The 27,404-nt window shown below is 60.6% G+C and overlaps 1 protein-coding gene across 1 annotated transcript; it reads right to left on the reverse strand.

The window, feature by feature from the left end:
* Positions 1-245: 245 nt before the first annotated feature.
* Positions 246-27,404, reverse strand: LOC120401893 (cGMP-dependent protein kinase 2-like). The gene is made up of 11 exons (XM_039532129.1): positions 27,358-27,404; positions 26,254-26,298; positions 20,153-20,282; positions 19,908-20,038; positions 18,031-18,120; positions 16,856-16,997; positions 15,676-15,839; positions 2,172-2,288; positions 1,802-1,864; positions 863-938; positions 246-451 (listed from the first exon to the last, which is right to left on the reverse strand). The coding sequence occupies exons 2-11, from the start codon at positions 26,286-26,288 to the stop codon at positions 365-367; spliced, it is 1,035 nt and encodes a 344-aa protein (XP_039388063.1). The 5' UTR covers positions 26,289-26,298; positions 27,358-27,404; the 3' UTR covers positions 246-364.

Consider the following 27,404-nt stretch of genomic DNA (forward strand, 5'->3'; position numbering starts at 1 on the left):
CGGGCACCGCGGGGCTCCCCCCATGCCCACGGGCAGCGCTGCAGAGACCAGCACCGGGCCGCATGGCGTCACACAGGGGCCTGCAGCGGCTTTATTGCCCACAGCCCGGTGGGGCCAGGCCCAGTGCAGCTCCCACAGCCGGCCCCTGCTGGCCACGCCCCAGGGTGGCCGGAGCGCCGGCCTGGCACCCTGCACCCTCATGCAGCCGCTTTCAGGCCAGCGGGTCTGCCAGGCTGGGCCCCGTGCCCGGGGGGGGGGCAGCCCAGGGCCCTGTCCGCTGCGGGCACGTGCCCAGCTCCGCACCAGGGCAGCAGCCACCAGCAGAGCGTCCTTGGGGTGCTGCTGGCGTGGGCCCCACGGCCGCTCAGAAATCCTGGTCCCAGCCTGAGAACTCCTCCTCACCCGGCGGCCAGTCCTCCGAGAAGCGCTTGAAGTTGGCGTAGGGCGGGCCCTGTGGAGGGAGGGCGTGGGGCTCAGTCTCCTCCAGCTCCCTCCTGCCCCACGGGGCTTGGCCTGGGGCCTCGCTCCCGACCCGCCCCGTGACACCCCCCGGCTCTGGCCCCTGCCTAGGGCTCCCACAGCCACAGGCTGGACTGCGCCACCGTGGAGGGACCTCCCTGCCCCAGTGTTGCAGGGTCCCTGGCCAGCGTGCTTGGGGGAGGGGGAGGCCATGCCAGGGCGCCCCCCCATCCCGTGGCAGAGCGATGCACCACGGCATGCTGGCAGCTGCGGTGCCCTACGGAGGCAGAGCGTGGCAGCCCCCCCCCCCCGTTCCAAGGACTCGGACGATCGCCCCTCGACCTGGCCACCAAGCCCAGGGGTGCCCCAGCCTCACCCAGGGGTGCCCCCCCCAGCCCCTCACCTGCTTCATCAGCGCCAGGGTAGGAGCATCGACCTGCCGCAGGGCCAGACGCTTCCACTTCACTGAGCCAAACCACCTGGGACCAAGGACAGCGTCAGTGGGGTGGGAGCGCGGGCCGCAGGGGGGTCCCAGCTGCTCCAGCCCCACCTCGCCCAGCCGGCGGAGGGAACCCCCAGCAGGGGGTGCTGTGGGGTGCGGGGCCGGAGGGGGGAACCCCCAGCAGGGGGCGCCGCAGGGAGCGGGCCCGGAGGGGGGAACCCCCAGCAGGGGGCGCTGTGGGGTGCGGGGCCGGTAGAGGGAACCCTGGTTTTGGGGAGTGGGGCTGGAGGGCAGAAGCCCCAGCAGGGGGCACTGTGGGGTGTGGGGCCAGAGGGGGGAACCCTGGTTTTGGGGAGTGGGGCTGGAGGGGGGAACCCCCAGCAGGGGGCGCTGCGGCAAGCGGGCCCAGAGGGGGGAACCCCCAGCAGGGGGCGCTGCGGCAAGCGGGGCCGGAGGGGGGAACCCCCAGCAGGGGGCGCTGCGGCGAGCGGGGCTGGAGGGGGGAACCCCCAGCAGGGGGCGCTGCGGGGAGCGGGGCTGGAGGGGGGAACCCCCAGCAGGGGGCGCTGTGGGGTGCGGGGCTGGAGGGGGGAACCCCCAGCAGGGGGCACTGCGGGGAGCGGGGCTGGAGGGGGGAACCCCCAGCAGGGGGCGCTGTCGGTAGCGGGGCCGGAGGGGGAACCCAGCAGGGGCGCTGTGGGGAGCGGGCTGAGGGGGAACCCAGCAGGGGCGCTGCGGCGAGCGGGGCTGGAGGGGGAACCCCAGCAGGGGCGCGCTGTGGGGTGCGGGGCTGAGGGGGAACCCCCAGCAGGGGGCGCTGTGGGGTGCGGGGCTGGAGGGGGGAACCCCCAGCAGGGGGTGCTGCGGGGGGCTCCCCGTCTCCCTTGGCTCCTCTCCTACCTGTGTTTCCTGATGCCGCGGATGCCGGTGCTGGTGTTCCCCAAGCGCTGTCCCGGCCGGAGCCTGCGCCGGGGCAGAGACCAGGCTCAGGGCAGCCCGTCATTGCCCCCCCAACAGCCCCCCCCAGCTGTGCCCCTGCCAGGGAGGTTCACATGGCACCGGCCATGGCGCGGCTCTGGCAGGGGCCCAGAGGACCCTTCGCCCACAGCTCAGCAACAGGCTCGCCGGGAGGCCAGGGAGTCTCCAGCCCGGTGCCCCTTGGCCCCCCTGGTCCCCCCGGGTCAGGCCCTGGAGCACCCACCACGCCCACCCTGCAGCCGTGGGCACACGGCGGTGCCAGGGAGCTGCAGCCCGTGCCCGGCCCACGCACCGGCACAGCTTGGAGACCAGGGAGCAGGCGGCCTCGCTCACGTAGGCCGGGAACGAGAACACCCCATCCAGGATCTTGCTGTAGATCTTCTGCGGCTCGGCGCTGTGGAACGGGGGCCTGGCGAGAGGGGGGGGCATCACGCACCCGGCCGGCTGCTCCCGGGACCCCCCGACGCTCTCCCCCTCCCCCACCCGGCCGGCTGCTCCCGGGACCCCCCGACGCTCTCCCCCTCCCCCACCCGGCCGGCTGCTCCCGGGACCCCCCGACGCTCTCCCCCGCCCCCCCCCGGCCGGCTGCTCCCGGGACCCCCCGACGCTCTCCCCCTCCCCCACCCAGCAGGCAGCTCCCAGGACCCCAGTATGCTCTCCCCCACCCCCACCCGGCCGGCTGCTCCCGGGACCCCCCGACGCTCTCCCCCTCCCCCACCCCGCCGGCGGCTCCCGGGACCCCCCGACGCTCTCCCCCTCCCCCACCCCGCAGGCTGCTCCCGGGACCCCCCCGACGCTCTCCCTCCCCACCCGGCTGGCTGCTCCCGGGACACACACCCCCCACGCTCTCCCCTTCCCCCACCCAGGAGGCTGCTCCCCCTCCCCCATGGGCTGGGCTGTTCCAGAGGAACATCCTACCTCTGCCCACCCCTCCATGGGCCACTCCTGGGGAACTGACCCCGGCTACTCAGGTGGGTTAACCGCTGTGGGGCATCTGAGGCTGGGGCTGGGGGACCTGACATTATGAGTGTAATATAGTGTCTCATTGGAAGGTGACAGGGCAGAAAGAGTTAATTACCTCCCAGACTGGCCTGACCCAGGGCCCAACTTTAGAAACTGGTTAGGAAGATCTGTAAATGACCAGAGCTTTGAAATGCAGCCGCATTGTTAGAGGCAGAAGGGGAGGTGTTTGCTCAGGGCTTGGGATGGCAGCAAACAAGTCTTGTCTATTGCTAGAGCTTTGATTCAAAGATCAAAAAAGGAATATTAACATTTAGGAAGACACTTGAGTGAAATAGTGTTATTGTCTATGTGTCTCTTTAAAGGTTGTGGTAACCTGTATCTGAACTGTTTAATGGATAAATTACCCTGTGCTAATTGCCAGGCTGTTTGGGAGAAGGAGAGTTAAGTCTATTGTTTTCTCAGGCTGAAAGGCTGCTGGAAATGTATAAAACCCTGGGACACAATCCTGCTTCATCTCAGATCTGCTTTGGGTTTCAAGAGGGGGAAACCTTAAGCCACAAGGATTGAGATCCCCAGTCACTGACTGGAGTCACCCTGAATATGGACATTGGACTATAACCTATGGACTATTTCTAAAAGGACTTTTGGCAATTACAAGCTCATCTCTGCTGTGTATCTGAACCTCAAGAACTGAATTTGTCTGTCTGTATATTGATCTTTCAACCAACACTCTCTCTCTTTTCTTTTTTAATACATTTTAGCTTAGTTAATAAGAATTGGCTCTAAGCGGGTATGTGGGTAAGATCTAAGTTATCATTTGACCTGGGACTGGGGCTTGAATCTTTGGGATTGAGGGAACCTTTTCGCTTTTACTGGGGTGTTGGTTTTCATAACCATTTGTCCCCAATGAGTGGCACTGGTGGGGATACTGGGAAACTGGAGTGTCTAAGGAAATTGCTTGTGTGACTTGTGGTTAGCCAGTGGGGTGAGACCAAAGTCCTCTTTGTCTGGCTGGTTTGGTTGCCTTGGTGTGCAAAGGACCCCAGCCTGGGGCTGTAACTGCCCTGCTTGGAGCAATTTGTCCTGAATTGATATTTTCAGTTGTGTCCCACCAGAGGCAGCATGGTTACAGTGCTGCAGTCAGCAGGATCCACAGAACCAGGTCAATGAAGCTTTGGGTCAGAACCTCACGCTGTCCAAATTGGAACGTTGGTATTGAGAGTTTGGTTGGTTGAAGAGCAGTTGCAATGGGTGAGCAAAGAGCATATGAGGCCTTGGCAAAAAAGCCCTGGCAGATTTGTGTTCAGAAAGGGGATGAGCATTAGAAAGAAAGCTACAGATCAAGACCTGAGAGAGCTGTTAATGGCCAGTGATCAGGAGGCAGGAGCACGGCCCTTACCTGATGCTACAGAAACTGCAGAAGCAACTGGAATGCAAAAGGCAGCAAATAAACTGCAACTGGAGCATGAACAGAAACCAGCAGATCTGCGATTGCTGGACAAGCAAAAGATGGCCGAGGTAGAGAGAGAAGCCAAAGAGCGAATGGCTGAATGGGAAAGAGAAGCTGCTGAAAGGAAGGAAGCCGATGCAGAGAGGAAAGGGCTCATAAAAGGCACATGGATCTGTCCAATTTACAAAGATAGTGAAGACACAGAGGAGGTTTTGTCTATCTTTGTACATCGATGCGCTTTGCATGGGATCCCAGATGATCAGCGAATGCCTGTCCTGCTGACCCTGGAAAAGCCAGGGAGGTATTTAATGAATTGGGGGAACAAGAAGCCTTGGATTATGGGCGGTTTAAAGATTCTGTGTTAAGGCGGTTCAAGGTTACTCCTGAATCCTACAGAGTTAAGTTTAGAAAGTTTAAGATGGCTAATGATGGGACTTTTGTGGAATGTGCTCAGAAGCTGGTGGGTTTTGTTAAAAAGTGGGTTATGGGAGCAAAGGCAAATGGGAGTTTTGAAAAGCTGCTGGATTTAGTCACTTTGGAACAGTTCCTAGACATTGTGCCTGACCGTGTGAGAGCAGCTGTGTGTGATAGGGACCCTGAGTCAGTCCTGCGGGCGGCAGAGATTGCAGATGCCCATACCCAAAACCGGGCTCGGGAAGGGTGTGACCCCCGGGGAGAGCTGATCCCCATTCTCCCCAGCTCAAGAGGAGGGAAGGATTTAAAAGTGGGAGCAGCCCCACTTCTGTGAGAAAAGTTCATTGGGCCCGGAGCAGACTCCAAGGGAGAACAAGTGCTCTGCCATTCACGTGGTACACCTGGGCACATCAAACCAGTGTGTCCAACTGTAAAAAATAACCCCCCAGACCCAGTAAATGCTAATCCTGCTGTTATAAACTCACGGCAAGCGCCACAGAGCCCAGTGCTGGGGCCCTGTGCAAATGCTGTTTCCGTGGTCACTGAAGAATTGGACCTTAAAACTCCCATTAAAGCTAAATATGGGAACAACACTGCAGAGTTTATGAGCAGTGAAGCAGTGACCGGAGTGAGGTGTGTGGCAGGGAGGGACACTGCAGAGTTTATGAGCAGTGAAGCAGTGACCGGAGTGAGGTGTGTGGCAGGGAGGGACACTGCAGAGTTTATGAGCAGTGAAGCAGTGACCGGAGTGAGGTGTGTGGCAGGGAGAGACACTGCAGAGTTTATGAGCAGTGCAGCAGTGACCGGAGTGAGGTGTGTGGCAGGAAGAGACACTGCAGAGTTTATGAGCAGTGCAGCAGTGACCGGAGTGAGGTGTGTGGCAGGGAGAGACACTGCAGAGTTTATGAGCAGTGCAGCAGTGACCGGAGTGAGGTGTGTGGCAGGGAGGGACACTGCAGAGTTTATGAGCAGTGCAGCAGTGACCGGAGTGAGGTGTGTGGCAGGGAGGGACACTGCAGAGTTCATTAGCAGTGCAGCAGTGACCGGAGTGAGGTGTGTGGCAGGGAGGGACACTGCAGAGTTTATGAGCAGTGAAGCAGTGACCGGAGTGAGGTGTGTGGCAGGGAGGGACACTGCAGAGTTTATGAGCAGTGCAGCAGTGACCGGAGTGAGGTGTGTGGCAGGGAAGGACACTGCAGAGTTTATGAGCAGTGCAGCAGTGACCAGAGTGAGGTGTGTGGCAGGGAGAGACACTGCAGAGTTTATGAGCAGTGAAGCAGTGACCGGAGTGAGGTGTGTGGCAGGGAGGGACACTGCAGAGTTCATTAGCAGTGCAGCAGTGACCGGAGTGAGGTGTGTGGCAGGGAAGGACACTGCAGAGTTTATGAGCAGTGCAGCACTGACCTGAGTGAGATGTGTGGCAGGGAGGGACACTGCAGAGTTTATGAGCAGTGCAGCAGTGACCGGAGTGAGGTGTGTGGCAGGGAGGGACACTGCAGAGTTTATGAGCAGTGCAGCAGTGACCGGAGTGAGGTGTGTGGCAGGGAAGGACACTGCAGACTTTATGAGCAGTGCAGCAGTGACCGGAGTGAGGTGTGTGGCAGGGAGAGACACTGCAGAGTTCATTAGCAGTGAAGCAGTGACCGGAGTGAGGTGTGTGGCAGGGAGGGACACTGCAGAGTTTATGAGCAGTGAAGCAGTGACCGGAGTGAGGTGTGTGGCAGGGAGGGACACTGCAGAGTTCATTAGCAGTGCAGCAGTGACCGGAGTGAGGTGTGTGGCAGGGAAGGACACTGCAGAGTTGATTAGCAGTGCAGCAGTGACCGGAGTGATGTGTGTGGCAGGGAGGGACACTGCAGAGTTTATGAGCTGTGCAGCAGTGACCGGAGTGAGGTGTACGGCAGGGAGGGACACTGCAGAGTTTATGAGCAGTGCAGCAGTGACCGGAGTGAGGTGTGGCAGGGAGGACACTGGATACTTTATGATCAGTGAAGCAGTGACCGGAGTGAGGTGTGTGGCAGGGAGAGACACTGCAGAGTTCATTAGCAGTGAAGCAGTGACCGGAGTGAGGTGTGTGGCAGGGAAGGACACTGCAGAGTTTATGAGCAGTGCAGCAGTGACCAGAGTGAGGTGTGTGGCAGGGAGAGACACTGCAGAGTTTATGAGCAGTGAAGCAGTGACCGGAGTGAGGTGTGTGGCAGGGAGAGACACTGCAGAGTTCATTAGCAGTGCAGCAGTGACCGGAGTGAGGTGTGTGGCAGGGAAGGACACTGCAGAGTTTATGAGCAGTGCAGCACTGACCTGAGTGAGATGTGTGGCAGGGAGGGACACTGCAGAGTTTATGAGCAGTGCAGCAGTGACCGGAGTGAGGTGTGTGGCAGGGAGAGACACTGCAGAGTTTATGAGCAGTGCAGCAGTGACCGGAGTGAGGTGTGTGGCAGGGAGGGACACTGCAGAGTTTATGAGCAGTGCAGCAGTGACCGGAGTGAGGTGTGTGGCAGGGAGAGACACTGCAGAGTTCATGAGCAGTGAAGCAGTGACCGGAGTGAGGTGTGTGGCAGGGAGGGACACTGCAGAGTTTATGAGCAGTGAAGCAGTGACCGGAGTGAGGTGTGTGGCAGGGAGGGACACTGCAGAGTTTATGAGCAGTGAAGCAGTGACCGGAGTGAGGTGTGTGGCAGGGAGGGACACTGCAGAGTTCATTAGCAGTGCAGCAGTGACCGGAGTGAGGTGTGTGGCAGGGAGGGACACTGCAGAGTTCATTAGCAGTGCAGCAGTGACCGGAGTGAGGTGTGTGGCAGGGAGGGACACTGCAGAGTTCATTAGCAGTGCAGCAGTGACCGGAGTGAGGTGTGTGGCAGGGAAGGACACTGCAGAGTTTATGAGCAGTGCAGCAGTGACCGGAGTGAGGTGTGTGGCAGGGAAGGACACTGCAGAGTTTATGAGCAGTGCAGCAGTGACCGGAGTGAGGTGTGTGGCAGGGAAGGACACTGCAGAGTTTATGAGCAGTGCAGCAGTGACCGGAGTGAGGTGTGTGGCAGGGAAGGACACTGCAGAGTTCATTAGCAGTGCAGCAGTGACCGGAGTGAGGTGTGTGGCAGGGAGGGACACTGCAGAGTTTATGAGCAGTGAAGCAGTGACCGGAGTGAGGTGTGTGGCAGGGAGAGACACTGCAGAGTTTATGAGCAGTGCAGCAGTGACCGGAGTGAGGTGTGTGGCAGGGAGAGACACTGCACAGTTTATGAGCAGTGCAGCAGTGACCGGAGTGAGGTGTGTGGCAGGGAGGGACACTGCAGAGTTTATGAGCAGTGCAGCAGTGACCGGAGTGAGGTGTGTGGCAGGGAAGAACACTGCAGAGTTCATTAGCAGTGCAGCAGTGACCGGAGTGAGGTGTGTGGCAGGGAGGGACACTGCACAGTTTATGAGCAGTGCAGCACTGACCTGAGTGAGATGTGTGGCAGGGAGGGACACTGCAGCAGACATTACTCTGGTTAAAGCGAGTCTGGTCAGGGAGGAAGATTCCTGGCCCTGATGAAAGTATTTTGTCCGGGTGCCTTTGGCTAGAATCCAGCTGAAATGGAAGGGATTTGAGGGCACCATGGTTGTGGGAGTAAAAGACACAATCCCGGAGGATCTTATGATTGGGAATGATATTAAAGCCATGTTCAGTCAAGTTAACACAAACCAGGCACAGGAGAGGCTTAATCCTGAGGTTGTGTCTATGGAGGGTTTCTGCAAAAGTTTGTCTTTGGAAAGTAGCTGTTTGGCTGTGAATGACGTGTCTGAATGTCTGTCTGATGTCTCAGGAGTGAATCTGGAATTAGATCAAGCACAAAGAACAGGAGAACTAAGCACAGGGAGAGGGAGGCAGGGAAAGTTTGGAGGAGCCCAGGCAGCCTTGTGAGCTGATGGCTTTGTCTAAGCAGCAGTGTGGAACGACAAGGCTAGTGGAAGATGAGTGTCCCTATCCCTTACCTGGGTGGAGAAATGTGACAGTGACGGGAATGTGCCTGTGTCTGTCAGGGGTATTGACTTGCCTATGGAGGAAGCTACCTTGGTCTCCAAGCCGTTGTCTGTGGGTGCTGGGACAAGGGAAATGAAATCCCAAGCTGGGTGTCTGGGGAAGGAGAATGTGTCTCCGGCTCTTGTCTGTGGAGCAGATAGAAGGTGCCTTTCAGCCTGTGAGGATTGAGAATAGTGCAGTTGTCTCAGAGTTGGTTCTGGATTCAGCTAAAGCCCAGGAAGGGAATGGTCCTAAGTTTGTGTCTGCTGGGGAGAATGGCCCTGTGACTAGGTTGCATCCAGTTAGTGTCATAGCAAAATCCCAGAGACCAGACAATTCTGGTGCTTGTAGTTTGCCAGTTGCTAATGTGTGGCTGGAAAGGGTGTAGCAACTCTGTCTGATCAGGGTGATACCCTAGCCAGGGCACAAGGAGAGCATGAAGGTGATTTAAGTGTGTTACCTACTGACAGTTTGACAACTTCTAGCAAGAAGGAAAAGATTCCTGAACTTGTGTGTGGCCAAGGGAAGGAGAAGGCTTCTGACCCTTTATCTAGTGAGTCTATGAGTTTGCCTGATAGGGGGTTGTGTAGGAATCCGCCTGCTGGGCCAGAGGTGATCCTGGATGTAAGTGAGACCCAGAAAGAGTCTGTTGCTGCTCAGGAAAGTGTTCTTTCAGAGCAAGCCCTAGGCTGTGGCTACACTTAGCACTTCAAAGCGCTGCCGCGGCAGCGCTTTGAAGCGCTAAGTGTAGTCAAAGCGCCAGCGCTGGGAGAGAGCTCTCCCAGCGCTGTCCGTACTCCACCTCCCTGTGGGGAATAACGGACAGCGCTAGGAGCCGCGCTCCCAGCGCTGGGGCTTTGACCACACTGGCGCTTTGCAGCGCCGCAATTTGCAGCGCTGGAGAGGGTGTGTTTTCACACCCTGCTAGCGCTGCAAATTTGCAAGTGTAGCCAAGGCCTTAGCTTTGGAAAGATCCAGTGTGAATAGCTCCGAGAAGACTTCAGATGGGAGGAAAATTGTTAGGGAATTTGGACAGCCCATTAATCAAGTGTCTGTGCTTGACCAGTTTGTTGGGAAGACAATGGTGTTGGGACAGGAATATCTCCGTGCGATTCTGCAGAAAAGGACCTAGGGGTTACGGTGGACAAAAAGCTGAATATGAGTCAACAGTGTGTCCTTGTTGCCAAGAAGGCTAATGGCATTTTGGGTTGTATAAGTAGGGACATTTCCAGCAGATCGAGGGATGTGATGTGGGAGACCGTATCAAAAGCTTTGCTAAAGTCAAGGAATAACACATCCACTGCTTTCCCCTCATCCACAGAGCCAGTTATCTCCTCATAGAAGGCAATTTGGTTGGTCAGGCATGACTTGCCCTTGGTGAATCCATGCTGACTGTTCCTGATCACTCTCCTCTCCTCTAAGTGCTTCAGAATTGATTCCTTGAGGACCTGTTCCATGATTTTTCCAGGGACTGAGGTGAGGCTGACTGGCCTGTAGGTCCCCGGATCCTCCTCCTTCCCTTTTTTAAAGATGGGCACTACAGTAGCCTTTTTCCAGTCATCTGGGACCTCCCCCGATTGCCATGAGTTTTCAAAGATAATGGCCAATGGCTCTGCAATCACATCCGCCAACTCCTTTAGCACCCTCGGATGCAGCGCATCCGGCCCCATGGACTTGTGCTCGTCCAGCTTTTCTAAATAGTCCTGAACCACTTCTTTCTCCACAGAGGGCTGGTCACCTCCTCCCCATACTGTGCTGCCCAGTGCAGCAGTCTGGGAGCTGACCTTGTTCGTGAAGACAGAGGCAAAAAAATCATTGAGTACATTAGCTTTTTCCACATCCTCTGTCACTAGGTTCCCTCCCTCATTCAGTAAGGGGCCCACACTTTCCTTGACTTTCTTCTTGTTGCTAACATACCTGAAGAAACCCTTCTTGTTACTTTTAACATCTCCCGCTAGCTGCAACTCCAAGTGTGATTTGGCCTTCCTGATTTCACTCCTGCATGCCTGAGCAATATTTTTATACTCCTAACTTGTCATTTGTCCAATCTTTCACTTCTTGTAAGCTTCTTTTTTGCCTTTAAGATCAGCAAGGATTTCACTGTTAAGCCAAGCTGGTCGCCTGCCATATTTACTATTCTTCCTACACATCGGGATGGTTTGTTCCTGCAACCTCAATAAGGATTCTTTAAAATACAGCCAGCTCTCCTGGACTCCTTTCCCCCGTATGTTATTCTCCCAGGGTTACAGCTGCTAACCCAGTACAAGCTGTAGTGAGACAGACCCAGGGATGGGGAGCTCTTGGGATGCAGTCAGTGATGTTTATGTCATCCCTTCCTGCATCAATTTTGCGTTGGGGGTGTGACATTATGAGTGTGATATAATATCTCATTGGAAGATGACAGGGCCAGAAAGAGTTAATTACCTCACAGGCTGACCTGACCCATGGCCGAACTTTTAAAGACTTGTTAGGAAAATATGTAAATGAGCAGAGCTTTGAAATGCAGCAGGCATTGTTAGAGATAGAGAAGCAGTGAGAGACACAAAGGCATCTTTTAAAAAGTGGAAGTTAAATCCTAATGAGGAAAATAGAAAAGAGCATAAACTCTGGCAAATGAAGTGTAAAATATAATTAGAAAGACCAAAAAAGAATTTGAGGCACAGTTAGCCAAAAACTCCAAATGTAATAACAATTTTTTTTAAAATACATCAGAAGCAGGAAGCTGCTAAGTAACCAGTGGGGCCACTGGATCATTGAGATGCTAAAGGAGCACTCAAGGACCATAAGGCCATTGTGGAGAAACTAAATGAATTCTTTGCATTAGTCTTCAGGCTGAGGATGTTAGGGAGTTTCCCAAACCTGAGACATTCCTTCTGGGTGACAGATCTGAGGAACTGTCCCAAATTGAGGTGTCACTAGAGGAGGTTTTGGAACTAATTGATAAACTAAACAGTAATAAGTCTCCAGGACCTGATGGTATCACCCAAGGGTTCTGAAGGAGCTCAAATGTGAAATTGCAGAACTCCTATCTGTGGTATGTAACCTATCATTTAAATCAGCTTCTGTACCAAATGACTGGAGGATAGCTAATGTGATGCCAATTTTTAAAAAGGGCTCCAGAGGTGATCCCGGCAACTACAGGCCAGTAATCCTGACTTCAGTACCGGGCAAATTGGTTGAAACTATCATAAAGAACAGAATTATCAGACACATGGATGAACATAATCTGTTGGGGAAGAGTCAACATGGTTTTTGTAAAGGGAAATCATGCCTCACCAATCTACTAGAATTCTTTGAGGTGGTCAACAAACATGAGGACAAGGGTGATCCAGTGGTTATAGTGAACTTAGATTTTCAGAGAGCCTTTGGCAAGGTCCCTCGCCAGAGGCTCCTGAGCAGAGTAAGCTGTCATGGGATAAGAGGGAAGGTTCTCTCATGGATTGGTAACTGGTTAAAACAGGGGCCGGCAAACTTTTTGGCCTGAGGGCTGCATCGGGTTTCAGAAATTGTATGGAGGGCCGGTTAGGGGAGGGGTCCATGGCCTGGCCCCCACCTTCTATCCACCTCCCCGGGACTCCTGCCCTATCCAACCCCCCTGTTCCCTGACAGCCCCCCCAGACCTCTGCCCCATCTACCCCCCCACTCCCTGTCCCCTGACTGCCCCCTGAAACCCCTTCCCCTGACTGCCCCCTGCCACCCCATCCAACCCCCCATTCCTGACTGGCCCCCCACCCCATCCAACCACCCCTTCTCCCTATCCCCTGACCGCCCCTGGAACCCCCACCCCTACCTGCCCCCTCTGCCCCATCCAACCCCTCCTCTCCTTCCTGACTGCCCCTGGGACCCCTGCCCCTATTCAACCCCCTGTTCCCCGCCCGCTGACCGCCCCAAGCCCTATCCACACACACCCCCAAACTCCCCTGCCCTCTATCCGACCCCCTGCTCCCTGCCCCCTTACCACGCTGCCTGGAGCACCGGTGGCTGGCAGCACTACAGTCGTGCTGCCCAGAGCACCAGGACAGGCAGCCGCACCGCCGTGCAGCACAGAGACCGGGTCAGGCCGGGCTCAGCAGCTGCGCTGCCCCAGGAGCTCACAGCCCTGCCGCCCAGAGCACTGCACCCTCGGCAGAGGGAGCGAGCTCAGGCTACAGGGGAAGGGGAACAGCAGGGGAGGGGCCGTGGGTGAGCCTCCCGGGCCAGGAGCTATGGGGCCGGCAGGAAGTTTGCCCACTCCTGGGTTAAAAGACAGGAAACAAAGGGCAGGAATAAACGGTCAGTTTTCAGAATGGAGAGAGGTAACTAGTGGTGTCCCCCAGGGGTCTGTACTGGGCCCAGTCCTATTCAACATATTCATAAATGACCTGGAAAAGAAGTAAACAGTGAGGTGGCAAAATTGGCAGATGATAGAAAACGACTCAAGCTAGTTAAGTCCCAGGCAGCCTGCGAAGAGCTATGAAGGGATCTCACAAAACTGGGTGACTGGGCAACAAAATGGCAGATGAAATTCAAGGCTGGTAAATGGAAAGTGATGCCCATTGGAAACCATAATAACAACCAGACAGACACAAGGGCGGGGGCTAAATTAGCTGTTACCACTCAAGAAAGATCTTGGAGTCATTAAGTGGATGTTTTCAGAGAACTATCCACAATGTGCCGCGGCAGTCAAAAAAGCGAACAGAATGTTGGGAATCATTAGGAAAGGGAGAGAGAAGACAGAAAATATCATCGTGCCTCTATATAAATCCCTGGTACGTCCACAGCTTGAATACTGCATGCAGATGTGGTCGCCCCATCTCAAAAAAAATCTATTGGAATTGGAAAAGGTTCAGAAAAGGGCAACAAAAATGATTAGGGGGATGGAACAGCTTCCATATGAGGAGAGATTAAACAGACTGGGACTTTTCAGCTTGGAAAAGAGACGACTAAGGGGGGATATGACAGAGGTCTATAAAATCATGCCTGGTGTGGAGACAGTAAATAAGGACGTGTTATTTACTCCTTCTCAGAATACAAGAACAAGGGGCCACCAAATGAAATTAATAGGCAGCAGGTTTAAAACAAGGTGTGGTGGAGTAGGGACTGTTTGTGTGGGGGATGGGAGAGCAGGGAGGATTTTAGGTGAGATGCAGGTATTCAGCGGTAACATGAGCTAGGCCTGGGGGAGGGGAGGTAACACCTCTGCCCAGGAGCTAGACAAAAGAAAAGGAGCTGAGTGGAGGGGGGGGTCAGTCTTCGGTTGGGGAGCTGGGAGGTGGGTTTCAGGGGATCCTAGGCTGGGATCCAAGCACCCTGAACCCCCCAGAAAGGACAGATTGAGGGGTCCTGGCTCTGAACACAAGCTGGGCTGTATCCTGTGTTCCTGTTGTTCAATAAACCTTCTGTTTTACTGGCTGGCTGAGAGTCACTGGGAGTCCAGGAAGAGGGGTGCAGGGCCGGACTCCCCCACACTCCGTGACACAAACACAAGAAAGTATTATTTCACTCAACACACTGTCAACCTGTGGAACACCTTGCCAGAGGGTGTTGTGAAGGCCAAGACTATAACAGGGTTCAAAAGGGAGCTAGATAGATTGATGGAAGATAGATCTATTAATGGCTATTAGCCAGAATGGGCAGGGATGGTGTCCCTAGCATCTGTTTGCCAGGAGCTGGGAATGGGCGACAGGGGATGGATCACTGGATGATTCCCTGTTCTGTTCATTCCCTCTGGGCACCCGGCACTGGCCACTGTCAGTAGACAGGATACCGGCTAGAAGGACCCAGCATGGCCGCTCTTATGTTCTTATAGAAGGGGAGGTGTTTGCTCAAGTCTTGGGATGTCAGCAAACAAGGCTTGTCTATTGCTAGAGCTTAAAGCTCAAAAAAGGAATATTAACATTTAGGAAGACACTTGAATGAAATAGTGTTATTGTCTGTGTGTCTCTTTGAAGGTTGTGGTCACCTGTATCTGACAGTTTAATGGATAAATTGCCCTGTGCTAATTGCCAGGGTGTTTGGGAGAAGGAAAATTAAGCCCATTGTTTTCTCAGGCCAAAAGGCTGCTGGAAATGTATAAGAACCCTGGGACACGATCCTGCTTCTCAGATCTGCTTTGGGTTTCAAGAGGGGGAAACCTTAAGCCACAAGGATTGAGATCCCCAGTCACTGACTGGAGTCACCCTGAATATGGACATTGGACTGTAACCTATGGACTATTTCTAAAAGGACTTTTGGCAACTACAAGCTCATCTCTGCTGTGTATCTGAACCTCAAGAACTGAATTCAAGTCTGTCTGTATATTGATCTTTTAACCAACACTCTCTCTCTTTTCTTTTGTAATAAATTTTAATTTAGTTAATAAGAATTGGCTCTAAGCGGGTATTTGGGTAAGATCTAAGTTATCATTTGACCTGGGTCTGGGGCTTGGTCCTTTGGGATCAGGAGAACCTTTTTTCTTTTACTGGGGTGTTGGTTTTCATAACCGTTGATTCATCCCCAGGACGAGTGCACTGGTGGTGATACTGGGAGACTGGAGTGTCTAAGGAAATTGCTTGTGTGACTTGTGGTTAGCCAGTGGGGTGAGACCAAAGTCCTTTTTGTCTGGCTGGTCTGGTTTGCCTTAGAGGTGGAAAAACCCCAGCCTAGGGCTGTAACTGCCCTGTGTTAAGCAATTGGTCCTGAATTGGCACTCTCAGTTGGGTCCTACCAAAGGCAGCATTGTTACAGAGGGGCAGGAGGTGACCCCCAGGGGGCACCTTGGAGGTCCCAGGCTCCGTGTCTGACCCCCCAGGGGGCGCTGCGGGTGTCCCAGGCACAGGTGGGGGCAGGGTCTGATCCCGGGGGGCTGCAATGTCCCAGGCACAAGTGGGGGCAGGGGCTGATCCCGGCGGGCTGTGGGTGTCACAGGCACAGATGGGGGCAGGGGCTGACCCCCAGGGGGCACCGCGGGGGTCCCAGGTGTGGGGGATGGCTCATGGGGTCCCTCACCGGCCCACCAGCATCTCGAAGATGAGGATGCCCATCATCCAGAAGTCGACGGCGAAGTCATGGCCCTCGTGCCGCAGGATCTCAGGTGCCAGGTACTCGGGCGTGCCACAGAACGAGTAGGTCTTCTCCCCCCGCTCCAGCTCCTTGGCAAAGCCGAAATCCACCTGCCAACGGGCGGGCCGTGAGCCAGCAGTGCCCCACCCCCCAGGCCGGCCAGGCCTGGAGACCTGGGCTGGGGGTTGCTGCCCTGGCTGGGTGGGGTGAGGAGGCGTTAAGGGAGTGCTTGAAACAGACCCAGCTCAGCAAGGGGGCAGAGACAGGCCATGCCAGCTCCCTGACTCGGGGCTTTCCCTCCCCCTGGGGGCTAGGAAGCGACCCCCCCGAGAGAGCAAGGCCTGGGAGGGGGGTCCAGGGCTCTCTGCAGGAAGCTGGGGGCTTTCACCCAGGAGCTGACTGAGGAAGGGAGCCAGCCAGAGTGTGAACCACGGGGGTCACTGCAGCTGGGCTGGGCTGTAACCATCAGTCAGGTCTCTGGGCCGCCCGAGAGGCTGCCTGGGCCGTGCGCCAGGTGACCAATAGCCCCCGATTGCCCCCCCCATCCCATCTCTTCCTCCTGCTCAACAGCTGCAGACCTGGTCCCCTCTCCTGCCTCTTGTCTTGCTCCTGCCCAGCCTAGACGCCCCGTCCTGCTTGCTGCCCTGGCACCAGGTGCCCAGCCAGAGCCTGGCGAGGGCCCTACGGGGCTGGGCAGCACTTGAGGACTGTTCCTGTTGCTCCTGGTCCATGCGCGGCCTGGCACCTGTTTGCTGCTCCGGCCACCGCGCAGGGAGCCGAGGTCCCACGGCCCTGGCACGGCGCCACCCAGCTCCTCCCCCGCCAGCGGCAGGAGGGCACAGTGCGGGCCCCGGGGGCAGGGATGGCGTGACCGGCCCAAGAGCCCTACCTCTACTTTGGCAGTGTCCAGCCCTTCCTGGCACTCACCCGGTTGGGAACGGGTCCTCCTTGCGCTCCGGGTCCTGCCCTTCACCCCACCAGGCCAGCTGCCTTCCATCAAGAGCCTCCGGGAGGGGCCATGCCCCAGGCCTCTCCCCAGTGCCAGGAAGAGTGGGGCCGACCCGGGCAGCTCCCCCCTAGTGCCCCACTGGCTGCTCCGGGGCCTGCCGGCCCTGCCCCCAGGTACCAGTTTGATGTAGCCCTGCTTGTCCAGCATCAGGTTCTCGGGCTTGAGGTCCCGGTACACGATCCCGTTGCCGTGCAGGTAGTCGAGTGCCTCCACCACGCAGGCTGAGCAGAACACAGCCACCTCCTCCTCGAAGCAGCGCCTGGGGGGCACGACGGCTCAGTGCCCACACGTCCGCCCTGGGCCCACGGCTGGCACAGCCCCCGCAGGCACAGCCCCCGGCCTGACCCCTTCCTATCCCCCAGCTGCCCCACTACTGCCCTGCCCACACCACCTGCGACCACCACCCCCCTGTGACAAAGTGGGGCTGTTCTTAATGTTTCCTCTGAATACTGTGCGGGTGCCTCAGTTTCCCCTAGGCAGTTCTTAAGTCTCCAGGGTGCATAAATGGCCGACACTCTGTCTCCTGGCAACAAACGGCCGGGGCCCTTCCCCTGCCAGGGGATGCTAAAGGGGAACACAGAGCTCAGGTGACCTCCTGGCCCGGGAAAGAGACAAAGGCCAGAGGGGAGGGGCTGGAGGGGGTGTCAGTCTGGAGCTGGCTGGGGAGGAGGAGTGAGGGCAGCCAGGGGGGTCTGGCTCACTGCCCCCCAGAATGGACCCACCGGTAGGGGTCCGGTGTGCGGAGTAAAGCAGAAGGTTTATTTACTTCCTCACAACCTACAAGCTCTGTGTTAGACCCTGTTCCTGTCATCGAACAAACCTCTGTGTCCCCGGCTGGCTGAGAGTCACGTCTGACTGCGCAGTGGGGGGGCAGGGCCCTGTGGCCCCCCCAGGACCCCGCCTGGGCGACTCGCTGTGGGAAGCGCACGGAGGGCAGAGGAGGCTGAATGCTCCCAGGAGAGACCCAGGAGGTGAAGCCGTGGGAGCTGCTTGCCCTGCAGACAGGCTGCTCCGAGGGAGAGGAGGCTCCCCACAGTCCTGCCTGGCTCGGTGGGGAGCAGCTCCAGAGCAGCGCCCGGGGACTCTGTGACACCCCCCCCCTCCAGCAAACCCACTATGGCCCCGCCCGCCCCCAGCAATCCCGCCACAGCCCCGCCCGCACCACCTGCCAACCCACTGCCCGCGGCCCCCGTCTGCCACAGCCTCACCCGCACTGCCGGCAGCGTGCCTGCTTCCTCTGCCAGCCCCCCAGCCCCACACCGCCCCCCCTCCGCGTGTCCCCAGCTCCATACACCTCACGCAGCTTGGCCCACAGCTCGCCCCCCAGGCAGAACTCCAGCAGCATGTAGACGTACTGGCTGTCCCTGAAGGTGCCAAAGAGCCTGGGGGAGAGGGCAAGAAGGGGTTAACTGGGGCCTCTGACCCCCTCCCCGCCACAGCATCCCTGCCAATGCCTCTGAGCACCCCCACCAGTGCCCCCCTCCTCGGGGTAGCACCCCCCACTCCTGGGGCAGCCCCAGTAACCCCACCAGCGCCCCACTCCCGGGGCAGCCCCCGAGCAAACCCACCAGTGTCCCCACTCCTGGGGCAGCCCCTGAGTAACCCCACCAGTGTCCCCCACTCCCGGGGGCAGCCCCCCGAGCAACCCCACCAGTGTCCCCACTCCTGGGGTAGCCCCCCGAGCAACCCCACCAGTGTCCCCCACTCCTGGGGGTAGCCCCCCCAGCAACCCCCCCAGCGCCCCCCACTCCCAGGGGCAGCCCCCCAAGTAACCCCACCAGTGTCCCCCACTCCTGGGGGTAGCCCCAGCAACCCCCAGCGCCCCCACTCCCAGGGGCAGCCCCTGAGTAACCCCACCAGTGCCCCCTCCTCGGGTAGCCCCAGCAACTCCCAGCGCCCCCACTCCTGGGGCAGCCCCTGAGTAACCCCACCAGCGCCCCCACTCCTGGGGCAGCCCCGAGCAACCCCCCCAGCACCCCCCACTCCCAGGGGCAGCCCCCCGAGTAACCCCACCAGCGCCCCCACTCCAGGGGCAGCCCCAGCAACCTCCCCAGCACCCCCACTCCCAGGGCAGCCCCGAGTAACCCCACCAGTGTCCCCCACTCCTGGGGGTAGCCCCCCCCAGCAACCCCACCAGTGCCCCACTCCCAGGGGCAGCCCCTGAGTAACCCCACCAGTGCCCCTCACTCCAGGGGGCAGCCCCCTGAACACCCCCACTAGTGCCCACCACTCCCAGTGGCAGCCCCGAGCAACCCCACCAGTGCCCCCACTCCCAGGGCAGCCCCAGCAACCCCCAGTGCCCCCACTCCCAGGGGCAGCCCCTGAGTAACCCCACCAGTGTCCCCACTCCTCGGGGCAGCCCCGAGCAATCCCACCAGTGCCCCCACTCCCAGGGGCAGCCCCAGCAACCCCACCAGTGCCCCCAAGACCCTGCCAGTGCCCCACTCCTGGGGGCAGCCCCCCGAGCAACCCCACCAGTGCCCCCACTCCCAGGGGCAGCCCCAGCAACCCCAACAGTGCCCCCAAGACCCCGCCAGTGCCCCCACTCCTGGGGCAGCCGCCCAGCAACCCCACCAGGGCCCCCAAGACCCCGCCAGTGCCCCCACTCCCAGGGCAGCCCCAGCAACCCCACCAGTGCCCCCACTCCCGGGGGCAGCCCCCCGAGTAACCCCACCAGCGCCCCCCACTCCCCGGGGCAGCCCCGAGCAACCCCACCAGTGCCCCCACTCCTGGGGCAGCTCCCCGAGCAATCCCACCAGTGCTCCCAGGACCCCACCAGTGCCCCCTCTCCAGGGGCAGCCCCGCCCCGAGCAACCCCACCAGTGCCCCCACTCCCAGGGGCAGCCCCCAGCAACCCCACCAGTGCCCCCACTCCTGGGGCAGCTCCCCAGCAATCCCACCAGTGCCCCAAGACCCCACCAGTGCCCCCTCTCCAGGGGCAGCCCTGAGCAACCCCACCAGTGCTCCCCTTCCTGGGGCAGCCCCAAAAAAACCCACCAGTGCCCCCTACTCCCAGGGGCAGCCCCCCCCAGCATCCCCGCCAATGCCCCCCACTCCAGGGGACAGCCCCCCCGAGCACCCCCAGCAGTGCCCCTCCCCCCAGGGGCATCACTGCACTCGCTGCCCCCTGTGCTCTGCCCCCAGCCCAGGGCCCCGGGGTGGCACCTACCCCACGATGAAGGGGCAGCGGCTCTGCTCCAGCACCCGCTTCTCCGTGCACACGTGCTCCTGCTGCCGCCTCCGCACCACGTGCTCCTTGCGGATCCGCTTCAGGGCAAAGAGCTGCCCCTGCCCACGCACCTGGGGGGAGCAGGGCGTCAGGGTGCCAGGCAGGGCCCGGGGCTCTCGCCTCCGGGGGGGGGGCTTGGCACCCCCCAGGACTGGCGCTTGGTGGGAGGGGCTGCTTGGTCTCACCAGCTCAACTCTGCCAAAGCCGCCGGTGCCCAGGACCACGGGGAGCCCCTGGTGCTGCCCGTCCTCGTAGCACACAGCCGCCAGGTCCTGGAGCCGCAGCGGAGCCGGGCCGGTCTCGGGGCCCGGGGCGCTGTGAGGGAGCGACCCACGGTGAGAGGCCAGACACACGGACGGCACCCGCCCCGCCATGACCCCACCCCAGCCTGGCCCGGTGGGTCCCGCTCTCACACCCCCCCTGCCCCAGGGCCTGGGGAGAGACCCCACCTGCCGCCCCCGGGCAAAGGGCACTAGGGCCCGATGAGATCCAGAGCCGGCCCCCAGCTGCCCCCATGAGCCCGACGCACAACGTGCTCAGCGCCGGGCCCAGCCGGGCCCCCACCTCCGGCCTGCCCAGCCGTGGGGAACGGCAGCTGGGGGGTCTCTGGGAGCTTGAGCTCCTCCCAGGGGTGGCTCTAGGGATTTTGCCGCCCCAAGCACGGCAGGCAGGCTGCCTCCGGCGGTTTGCCTGCGGGAGGTCCTCCGAAGCCGCGGGACCAGCGGCCCCTCCGCAGGCAAACTGGTGCCGGCAGAGCGGCCCCTGCGGCGTGCCGCCCCAAGCACTCGCTTGGCGTGCTGGGGCCTGGAGCCGCCCTTGGCTCCCCCCCCCCATGGCTGTGACCCTTCCCAACTCCAGCCCCCCCCCAGCTGTGACCCCCTCGCCACTACCTCCCCCCCATGGCTGTGACCCTTCCCAACTCCAGCCCCCCAGCTGTGACCCCCTCGCCACTACCTCCCCCCCATGGCTGTGACCCTTCCCAACTCCAGCCCCCCGGCTGTGATCCCCTCGCCACTACCTCCCCCCCATGGCTGTGACCCCCCACACCCCAGCCTCCCCCCCACAGCTGTGACCCCCTGTGACAAACTGGGAATGTTCTTAATGTTTTCTCTGAATACTGGGTTGGTGCCTCAGTGTCCCCTCTGCAGTTCTTAAGTATCTAGGTGGTGGGGTCAGGGTGTGTGGTTGCTGCAGAGCGAAGGGCCAGTGCACCCAAATGCCTGACACTCTGTCTTCTAACAACCGATGGCCTGGGCCCCCCTCTGCAAAGGTGCCGGCTGAAGGTGTTGGAGACAAAGGGATCAGGTGACCTCCTGGCCTGGGAAAGGAGCTGAGCAGAGAGGAGGGGCTGGAGGGGGTGTCAGTCTGGAGCTGGCTGGGGATGAGGAGTGAGGGCAGCCGGGGGGGTCTGGCTCGCTGGGCCCCAGGATGGAACCGGCCGAGGGGTCCGGTTTGCTGTACCTACAAGCTCTGTGTTAGACCCTGTTCCTGTCATCTAACAAACCTCTGTGTTACTGGCTGGCTGAGAGTCACGTCTGACTGCGCAGTGGGGGGGGCAGGGCCCTGTGGCCCCCCCAGGACCCCGCCTGGGCGACTCGCTGTGGGAAGCGCACGGAGGGGCAGAGGATGCTGAATGCTCCAAGGAGAGACCCAGGAGGTGAAGCCGTGGGAGCTTCCTGCCCTGCAGACAGGCTGCTCCGAGGGAGAGGAGGCTCCCCACAGTCCTGCCTGGCTTTGTGGGGAGCAGCTCCAGAGCAGCGCCCGGGGACTCTGTGACTCCCCCCCCAACCCCAGCCTCCCCCCGGCTGTGACCCCCCGAGCCACTACCTCCCCCCCACAGCTGTGACCCCAACCCCAGCCAGCCCCAACTCCCAACCCCAGCCTGCCCCCCAGGTTGTGACCCCAACCTGCCCCACACACTCAGCTGTGGCCCTGAGTCACAGACTCCTTCCCCCTCATCAAAGGGAAACGGCTCAAGGGAGTCTGGGGTTCTTGGCTTTGTCCTGTGAAAGGTGCCCCCCTTGTTCTCAGGGGGGCTGAGGCCACAGGCCCACCCTACACAGCATCATAGAATATCAGGGGTGGAAGGGACCTCAGGAGGGATCTAGTCCAACCCCCTGCTCAAAGCAGGACCAACCCCAACTAAATCATCCCAGCCAGGGCTTTGTCAAGCCTGACCTTAAAAACCTCTAAGGAAGGAGATTCCACCACCTCCCTAGGGAACCCATTCCAGTGCTTCACCACCCTCCTAGTGAAATAGTGTTTCCTAATATCCAACCTACAGCTCCCCCACTGCAACTTGAGACCATTACTCCTTGTTCTGTCATCTTCTACCACTGAGAACAGTCTAGATCCATCCTCTTTGGAACCCCCTTTCAGGTAGTTGAAAGCAGCTATCAAATCCCCCCTCATCCTTCTCTTCTGCAGACTAAACAATCCCAGTTCCCTCAGCCTCTCCTCATAAGTCATGTGCTCCAGCCCCCTAATCATTTTTGTTGCCCTCCGCTGGACTCTTTCCAATTTATCCACATCCTCCTTGTAATGTGGGGCCCAAAACTGGACACAGCACTCCAGATGAGGCCTCACCAATGTCGAATAGAGGGGAATGATCACCTCCCTTGATCTGCTGGCAATGCCCCTACTTATACAGCCCAAAATGCCGTTAGCCTTCTTGGCAACAAGGGCACACTGTTGACTCATATCCAGCTTCTCATCCACTGTAACCCCTAGGTCCTTTTCTGCAGAACTGCTGCCCAGCCATTCGGTCCCTAGTCTGTAGCAGTGCATGGGATTCTTCCGTCCTAAGTGCAGGACTCTGCACTTGTCCTTGCTGAACCTCATCAGGTTTCTTTTGGCCCAATCCTCCAATTTGTCTAGGTCCCTCTGTAACCTGTCCCTACCCTCCGGCGAATCTTGGGCACAACGGGGCCCCCATGTCGCAGGGGTTTCTCTGGCAGGAGCCGGAGGGGGAGGACAAGGTGGGGGCCAGGCATGTGGGAAGGGAGGATGTGTGGGGGCATCAGGATGGGGGTGCAGGGGGAAGGCAGGACAGCCATGGGGCTGGGGAAGGAAAGGGTCCCCCAAGCAGACACTCCATGGGTCTAAGAACCAGGCAGGGTCAATAGGCCACTGGGTCTGACTTACATGTGGAAGCTCTAGGGGCAAGATCCCAAAGCCAGCCAGCCCCCTTCCCAGCCCCCCACCCCCTGGACCGCGTGGGCCCCGCACCCAGCCAGCCTTCCCTCCAGCTCCAACCCCCCTGCGCAGCTCTCCTCCCCCAGCCCCCTGCCCAGCCCCCCGCCCCCTGGACCGCGTGGGCCCCGCACCCAGCCAGCCTTCCCTCCAGCGCCAACCCCTGCGCAGCTCTCCTCCCCAGCCCCTGCCCAGCCCCCGACCGCGTGGGCCCCACACCCAGCCAGGCTTCCTCCAGCTCCAACCCCTGCGCAGCTCTCCTCCCCAGCCCCTGCCCAGCCCCCGCCCCTGACCGCGTGGGCCGCACCCAGCCAGCCTTCCTCCAGCGCCAACCCCCTGCGCAGCTCTCTCCCCAGCCCTTCCCAGCCCCTGCCCCTGGACCGCGTGGGCCCCGCACCCAGCCAGCCTTCCTCCAGCTCCAACCCGCCTGCGCAGCTCTCCTCCCCCAGCCCCCTGCCCCCTGGACCGCGTGGGCCCCGCACCCAGCCAGCCTTCCCTCCAGCTCCAACCCCCCTGCGCAGCTCTCCTCCCCCAGCCCCCCATTGGTAGCCCCCCCATCACTCCCCCTCACGTAGGGGAGCCTCCCCCAGGGTTCTGGCTGGGTTGCTTCCCCATTCCTGCTCCTGGGGGCAGCTACTGCCCCCACCTGCCCCAGCGCTGCCAGGCCAGCCTGATCCCCTCCGCACCTGGCCACAGCCGTTTATGGGCAGGGCCCTGGGAAGCCCCTGGGAAGGGCCCGGGTGCCGCAGCTGGAGGCAGCGGGTTTGTCAGAAGGCACCTGCACCTCACACTGTGTTGGAACAGAAAGAAAGGACGCGCCTGAGAGCCTGCTGGGGGGCAGGGGGATCGGGGGGATAGAGGTGGGTTTGGGGGCACAGGGAGGATCAGGGCTGGGCAGAGTGGGAGTTTGGGGCCTGGGGATCAGGGTGGGGCAGAGGTGGGGATGGGTGTGTGGGGGGATCAGGGCTGGGGGATCGGAGCTGGGCAGAGGTGGGTTTGGGGGCACGGGATCACGGATGGGGATCGGGTGGGGCAGAGGTGGGGATGGGTGTGTGGGTAGGATCAGGGCTGGGGATCAGGTGGGGCAGAGGTGGGGATGGGTGTGTGTGGGGATCAGGGCTGGGGATCGGAGCTGGGCAGAGGTGGGTTTGGGGGCACAGGGGATCGGGGATGGGGGATCAGGGTGGGGCAGAGGTGGGGATGGGTGTGTGGGTGGGATCGGGGATGGGGGGATCGGAGCTGGGCAGAGGTGGGGATGGGTGTGTGGGTGGGATCAGGGCTGGGGGGATCAGGGTGGGGCAGAGGTGGGGTTGGGTGTGGGGATCAGGCTGGGGATCGGAGCTGGGCAGAGGTGGGTTTGGGGGCACGGGGATCGGGGATGGGGATCAGGGTGGGGCAGAGGTGGGGATGGGTGTGTGGGGATCAGGGCTGGGGATCGAGCTGGGCAGAGGTGGGTTTGGGGGCACGGGGATCGGGGATGGGGATCAGGGTGGGGCAGAGGTGGGGATGGGTGTGGGGGATCAGGGCTGGGGATCGGAGCTGGGCAGAGGTGGGTTTGAGGGCACGGGGATCGGGGATGGGGATCAGGGTGGGGCAGAGGTGGGGATGGGTGTGGGGGGGATCAGGGCTGGGGATCGGAGCTGGGCAGAGGTGGGTCTGGGGGCACGGGGATCACGGCTGGGGATCAGGGTGGGGCAGAGGTGGGGATGGGTGTGGGGGGATCAGGGCTGGGGATCGGAGCTGGGCAGAGGTGGGGATGGGTGTGTGGGGATCAGGGCTGGGGATCAGGGTGGGGCAGAGGTGGGGATGGGTGTGGGGGGATCAGGGCTGGGGATCGGAGCTGGGCAGAGGTGGGTTTGGGGCACAGGGGATCGGGGATGGGGTGGGATCAGGGCTGGGGATCAGGGTGGGGCAGAGGTGGGGATGGGTGTGGGGGGGATCAGGGCTGGGGGATCGGAGCTGGGCAGAGGTGGGTTTGGGGGCACGGGGATCAGGGCTGGGGATCAGGGTGGGGCAGAGGTGGGGATGGGTGTGGGGGGATCAGGCTGGGGATCAGAGCTGGGCAGAGGTGGGGATGGGTGTGTGGGGATCAGGGGATGGGGATCAGGGCTGGGCAGAGGTGGGGATGGGTGTGTGGGTGGGATCAGGGATGGGGATCGGAGCTGGGCAGAGGTGGGGATGGGTGTGGCACGGGGATCAGGGCTGGGGATCAGGAGCTGGGCAGAGGTGGGGATGGGTGTGGGGATCAGGGCTGGGGATCGGAGCTGGGCAGAGGTGGGTTTGGGGGCACGGGGATCGGGGATGGGGATCAGGGTGGGGCAGAGGTGGGGATGGGTGTGTGGGGATCAGGGCTGGGGATCAGGGTGGGGCAGAGGTGGGGATGGGTGTGGGGATCAGGGCTGGGGATCGGAGCTGGGCAGAGGTGGGTTTGGGGCACGGGGATCGGGGATGGGGATCAGGGTGGGGCAGAGGTGGGGATGGGTGTGTGGGGGGGGATCAGGGCTGGGGGGATCGGAGCTGGGCAGAGGTGGGTTTGGGGGCACGGGGGATCGGGGATGGGGGGGATCAGGGTGGGGCAGAGGTGGGGATGGGTGTGTGGGGGGGATCAGGGCTGGGGATCGGAGCTGGGCAGAGGTGGGTTTGGGGGCACGGGGGATCGGGGCTGGGCGGAGGGGAGGGGAGAGTGCACTATGGAGATGGCTCCTGTGAGGGATCATTGGCCCGGTTCTGATTTACGATTATCCAATGTGTGTGCCGGTGTCATTTCTGTATCTGGAGTCAGGAATATTGACCTGTGTCCGTATTTCAACCCTGCTACGTGGGGTGACGCCGCTGCCAAGCCTTCAGGTACAAGGATGGAAAAGGCAGACGGGGCGGATGGCCCATCAGCGAGGACAAGGAGCTGTGAAAAGCCAGGCCTTGCTGCGGCCCCTCCATACTGCCCTGCCTCAGCGCGGGGGAGGGGGGGGGGGTGTCCCTTCCAGCCCCACCCTTCTGACTCTCTGAGAGCCAGAGCCAGGGAGACCCGGGCGGAGGGGGAAGGATCCCTCGAGGGCCGGCTGGGTCTGTGCGGGGCCCCGGGGCTGGGACTCACCGTCCAGGCTCAGGAAGGGAGGGAACCTCCAGCATGGCCACGTCTCTGCCAGGGCGAGAACAAACCAAAGAGGGGGTCAGTCCCCTGGAACCAGGACAGGAGCCCTCTGCCACTGCGTGGCACCCGCCTTACATCCCCTGCCACTGTGTGGCACCCGCCTTACACCCCCTGCCACCCTGCCACTGCGTGGCACCCACCTCATGGCCCCCTGCCACCCTGCCACTGCGTGGCACCCGCCTTACAGCCCCCTGCCACCTTGCCACTGCGTGGCACCCACCTCATGGCCCCCTGCCACCCTGCCACTGCGTGGCACCCGCCTTACAGCCCCCTGCCACCTTGCCACTGCGTGGCACCCACCTCATGGCCCCCTGCCACCCTGCCACTGCGTGGCACCCGCCTCATGGCCCCCTGCCACCTTGCCACTGCGTGGCACCCACCTCATGGCCCCCTGCCACCCTGCCACTGCGTGGCACCCGCCTCATGGCCCCCTGCCACCTTGCCACTGCATGGCACCCACCTCATGGCCCCCTGCCACCCTGCCACTGCGTGGCACCCACCTCATGGCCCCCTGTCACCCTGCCACTGTGTGGCACCCACCTTACAGCCCCCTGCCACCCTGCCACTGCGTGGCACCCGCCTCATTGCCCCCTGGCATCCCCTTCCACCCACCGCCCCATGACACCCGCCTCATAGCCCCCTGCCACTGCGTGGCACCTGCCCCCTGGCATCCCCTGCCAGCCACCGCCCCATGGCACCCGTCTCATAGCCCCCTGCCCCTGCATGGCACCTGCCCCCTGGCATCCCCTGCCAGCCACCGCCCCATGGCACCCACCTCATAGCCCCCTGCCCCTGCGTGGCACCCACCCCTTGGCATCCCCTGCCACCCTGCCACTGTGTGGCACCTGCCTCATGGCCCCTCTCCCCCCTACCTCCCCATGGCACCCACCCCTGCCTCCTGCCCCCATGGTCCCCCTCCCCCATACCTCCCCATGGCACCTGCCCCCCATGGTCCCGGCTGTGCCTCGCCACACAGGGATGCCCTGGCCCCATGGAGGGGCAGTGTTAGCAGGACCCCCCCCTCCCCATCCCCAGGGAGACACTCACGGCTCTGAGAGCTGCCTGGGCGTGGGGCAGAAGGGGCAGATCTCCTG

Source organism: Mauremys reevesii, linkage group 3, assembly GCF_016161935.1.
Source record: "Mauremys reevesii isolate NIE-2019 linkage group 3, ASM1616193v1, whole genome shotgun sequence".
NCBI classification, from domain to species: Eukaryota; Metazoa; Chordata; order Testudines; family Geoemydidae; genus Mauremys; species Mauremys reevesii.